Below are 4232 nucleotides of genomic sequence, written 5' to 3'. Positions count from 1 at the left end.
AGTAGTGGGTTCTTTTGCTTTATCCTATATATGTAGTCCCCCCCTTCCCTTTTTTCTGTAGTAGTTTTGTAGTTTGACAAAAAATAATAAAAAATCCCCTCCGGGGGCTTAAAAAAAAGAGAGAGAGAGATTTTTAAGAAGGCACTGCAAGGCCATCTCATTTACTGGGGCTTTTAATGGGGTATAAACTGCAGGTATCTTCTGGGTTATTTGGGGGGTTATTTAAAACGGGAATGGTTTTAATTATGATTGCTGAGCCACAAGGAAAGTTGGGATATAAATATTTTAATTTATAAATAAATAATAAATTCTGACTGGCAGTAGCTCTCCAGAGTCTCTCCCAGAACCAGTTCCTGGCACCTGAAAATACTTTAGGTGTAGAAACCTAGACAACTATCAACACTAAATGTTGATATATATAAGCTGATATTCGACTGGATATTTTAAATGTAAGGTTTTCCTGTTTACCTGTATTTCTTTTAATGTTTTAAACCTAACTTTTATCATTTGTTTTTATAGTGATAGTTTTGTATTAATTTTAGAAATTTCAATGTATTATACCTATTGGATTTATTTGTCTAATTATGCTTAAGACCTCCGGACATATAAGCTGAATAAATAGATTAAATGAACAATAAATGGTTGTTGGTTTTCAGTCAGCAATAATCTTTCTAATTTTCCTCTACTGAGCACCCAGACCAACTTACTGCTCTCCAGACAGAAAGGACTGAACAAAGCACATCACCAAGCAAACAGCCTGTAAAATGATTTACCGTAGCTTCATTGCAATCTGTGCATTTGACAACATGCTGGTGAAGCTTCCCATCCAAATTGATTAGCGACTGGCACACACGGCAACTGATTGCAGGAACACCACTGGCATCCGGACTGGCAATGGCGGTATATGGAGGTGGGAGTTCGGCTGTGAAGAAAGAGTGAAAAATAAATTGTATCAGAAAAAAAAACTGCACACAAATTATAGAAAATATTCTAGCTGTAAAAGTAAAGAAAATGCTATGCATATGGGGGAGGGGGTACTAACCTAACTCCTAATACAACCTGCAAGTTAGCCTGTCAGTGATGAGTTCCTTCTGGGCAAGCACAGACCATCCCCAGAATTTAAGTCTTCCTGTTACAGAATTATTTCCTCAGTCTGATGCATCTGAACTAAGGTGCAACAGTGACTAATTCTGTGACCCTGGCTTGATACGCTCAGCTTCCCAGCAGTGTCTGCATAGGAAACTGGGAACAAAATGCAAGCTGTCTTAGCCAAACTGCAGTGCCATCTTACAATAGGGCTGCAAGTATCACACTCCTGATTAACTCAAGCAGCTGGATCCCATATTGTTCTCTCCTATTAGCCCTGCAACTCAATAAGTAACAAATCAAATAATCTTGTTCAAGGTAAAGCTTTTTAAACTGGGTTTCTGACACTGCTTATAAAAGTATTTCTTTGTAAAACTATTTTTTACCAACACACTAGCCTACTACATGCCTGGCATTTTAATATTAAAGCAAACAATTTTACATCTACATTCTGAAACATTGTGGGAGGTCTGTACTATGACCTTTTATTGAACATATTTGCAGAATTTTTTGTGTGTATTTCTAATGCTGCTGCTAGCAAACCTCTATTTTGGCATATCTTTCTATTGTTGGGGCCGATAGCAGTTTCTCTTTGCCACATGACACCCAGACATGAGCGTCAGGACCCCCCCAAGACAAAGTCCAGGAGCCAGCAGAAAGAGAACAGAATCAGGCATAACCCACCTTAATTTCATCACATTCACTGGAAAGAACAGTAGACTGGGAAGGAAACCAAGCCCTCCTCTCCTTTACCTGGCAGTCAGATAACCAAGCAGGGAGGATCTCAGTAACTGAACAGAGTTATGTTAAACACACACAAGGTGATTGCTCTAAGACTCAAGCTCTAGAAAAAGCTCCACATACAGTAGCATTTACTACTAAGGGCCTAACTTCATGTTATGTTTCCCCCAGGAATGTTTCCAAATTGGCCTGAGAGATGAGTTCTGAAGTTCCACATTTCCCATGGTCAGAATCAGTCCCAAACTGTATTTGAGTTAAGGCTGGGCTGGGCTCATGGTCATGCCCATAGGGCTCCTCGCTGTGCCCAGTTTTGACTTTGCTCTGCTATTCTCAGTTGTGCTTTCATTTAGGGGCACCCCGGTGAGTGTGTTTTAACTTGCCTAGGACTGCCCATATCAGAGCACAAAGCTGTGTGGCTTCGCTACTTCCCCCTTGCCTTTACTTTTGGATTATTTGCTGACTTGATGTTCAGATCCTTGCCTTGGGAATCAGTCCTTGGCCTGGAATCTGCACTGATTGTTTCATGTCTGAGGTTGCTTTCTGTTTACAGAAAGAAATTTGATAATATGCAGGTGACTGGATAACCTAGGCAAGCTCAGTCTTGTCAGATCTCGGAAGCTAAGCAGGGCCGGCCCTGGCTAGTATTTGGAAGGGAGACCTCCAAGGAATACCAGGGTCATGATGCAGAGACAGGTGATGGCAAGCGACCTCTGAGTGTCCCTTGCCTTCAAGCCTCACTAGGGGTCACCACAAGTCAGCTTGACTTGATGGAAAGAAAGAAAGAAAATATGCAGGTGACAAGTTGTTGAGCAATTTCTCTTGTATGCTGTCACAAAAAGAAAAAGAAATGCAACAAGGGTGACATTTCATCCCAGTTTTTCTTAAGGTTTTAGAAGGAACATATCCTGTCACCATGAGTGGCCACAGCAGGTCCTCGGCATGTCCTACTGATTGTAGCAAAGGATGTTATGGCTGGTGCCCCAGCAACTGCTATGATGTATACAAAAACCAAGCTACAGCATAACTGATAACAAGATCAAACCCCAAGGCAAGAAGTTCAGGACATTTCCAAATATATAAAATGGCCCACTATGGCAAGAGTTTGGGGGAATGATATTTTAAAGAAGCTGTCCCTTTGCTTATCTGGGATAACTCAACAGGTATGGGGTACTGCAGCTCATATTCTGTGGCCTTGTATCAATACTGCTCAAGTTACATCAAGGAATTTCTTGATCAAGAAGGATGAATTCTGAGACCAAAATAATGAGTATTAATTCATTTATTATCTGACATCCTTCCACTTAAAATTTAAAGAGCAGAAGTGGGACTTTATACATGTGAAGCAAAGCATGTATTTTATTATTGAGCCATGTAGGAAGGATGTAACTGTTTGGGATTGTACTGCAGTTTTCTCAGGAATCTTCATTTGGAACTCTCTTCCCAGAGACTGTGTCCTATCAGTGTCTTCTGCCAGTGGATGAAGTTTTTTTGTGTTTCATTTGGCATACCCTCCACTAACAATGATTGGCCCTGTTCCACAGTTTTGGTGTTGTATGTCTGTGCATGTTTACTGAATTATTTTGTAATTCTGAACATTGTTTTTTATGTTTTCATGTTCACCACCTTAGAGACCTGATAGAGTGGAAAGGCGGCATAGAAATGTTCTAAGTAAATAAATAAGTTTGGCATGAAGTCTGGCTTACAGTCACGTAATACTTTTTACCTGGCAACCTTTTCCCAACAGCACCTTTCTATGAGACAGGGCAATAAAAATGTTTACTAGAAATACAGAGTGTTTACCTTTGTAACTTATGAGAGGAATAAAACCCAAAGCAGTTCACAGAGTAATCTATGACATACTGTGAGCCTTGTAAAATACCAGCTGGTGCTAAGATTTGTCAGAATACACTCAAAAGCCCTCAAGTAAATATATCTCGAAAGCTGCCTCTTCAGAACTGGATCATATAGATTCCAGGACAGGCAGCTGGTTGCTCATCCCTGCATCAGGAGCCAGGCCTATGACACAGAGTACAGAAAATGGGCCTGAAGTAACTAAATGGCTCTGTATCCGTCTGACTCTGAAAAGAATATCTTGGATCAGCACAATCTATAATGTGGCCCCACGTAGACTTATTCCTGCAATGAAGGGCCATAAAATCAATTAATCACACCTCTTATTAATAACTCAGGGCAGGAAAAAAAGATGAGAGAGGTTTATTTCCTGTCAGGCTTAGAGGGTAGGGAGAGGAGATGGAGGAATGAGCATCGTTCTGAAGAAAAAATTCCCTCCCTTAACTGTGAGGTGCAGACTCTCTTTTCACAGCTTTAGGGTTTTTAGTGGGTGAGGAAACAAGCCTAAGAAGATGCACATCATGAAGTGCGTTCTTGCCAGCTCAGCTGAAGAA

General features: G+C 40.6%; 1 protein-coding gene across 2 annotated transcripts in view; it reads right to left on the bottom strand.

The window, feature by feature from the left end:
- TMEM55A (transmembrane protein 55A) overlaps window positions 1-4232 on the bottom strand; it is a 43935-nt gene that overhangs the window by 25884 nt on the left and 13819 nt on the right. For both annotated transcript variants that reach the window (XM_015406065.1, XM_015406066.1), the window contains exon 2: window positions 774-922. In XM_015406065.1, the coding sequence (XP_015261551.1) occupies window positions 774-922 (149 nt within the window). The remainder of the gene's footprint in view (window positions 1-773; window positions 923-4232) is intronic.

This window comes from Gekko japonicus, unplaced genomic scaffold (assembly GCF_001447785.1).
Source record: "Gekko japonicus isolate JY-2015 unplaced genomic scaffold, Gekko_japonicus_V1.1 scaffold531, whole genome shotgun sequence".
NCBI classification, from domain to species: Eukaryota; Metazoa; Chordata; class Lepidosauria; order Squamata; family Gekkonidae; genus Gekko; species Gekko japonicus.
This window is presented reverse-complemented; position numbering and strand designations above follow the sequence as displayed.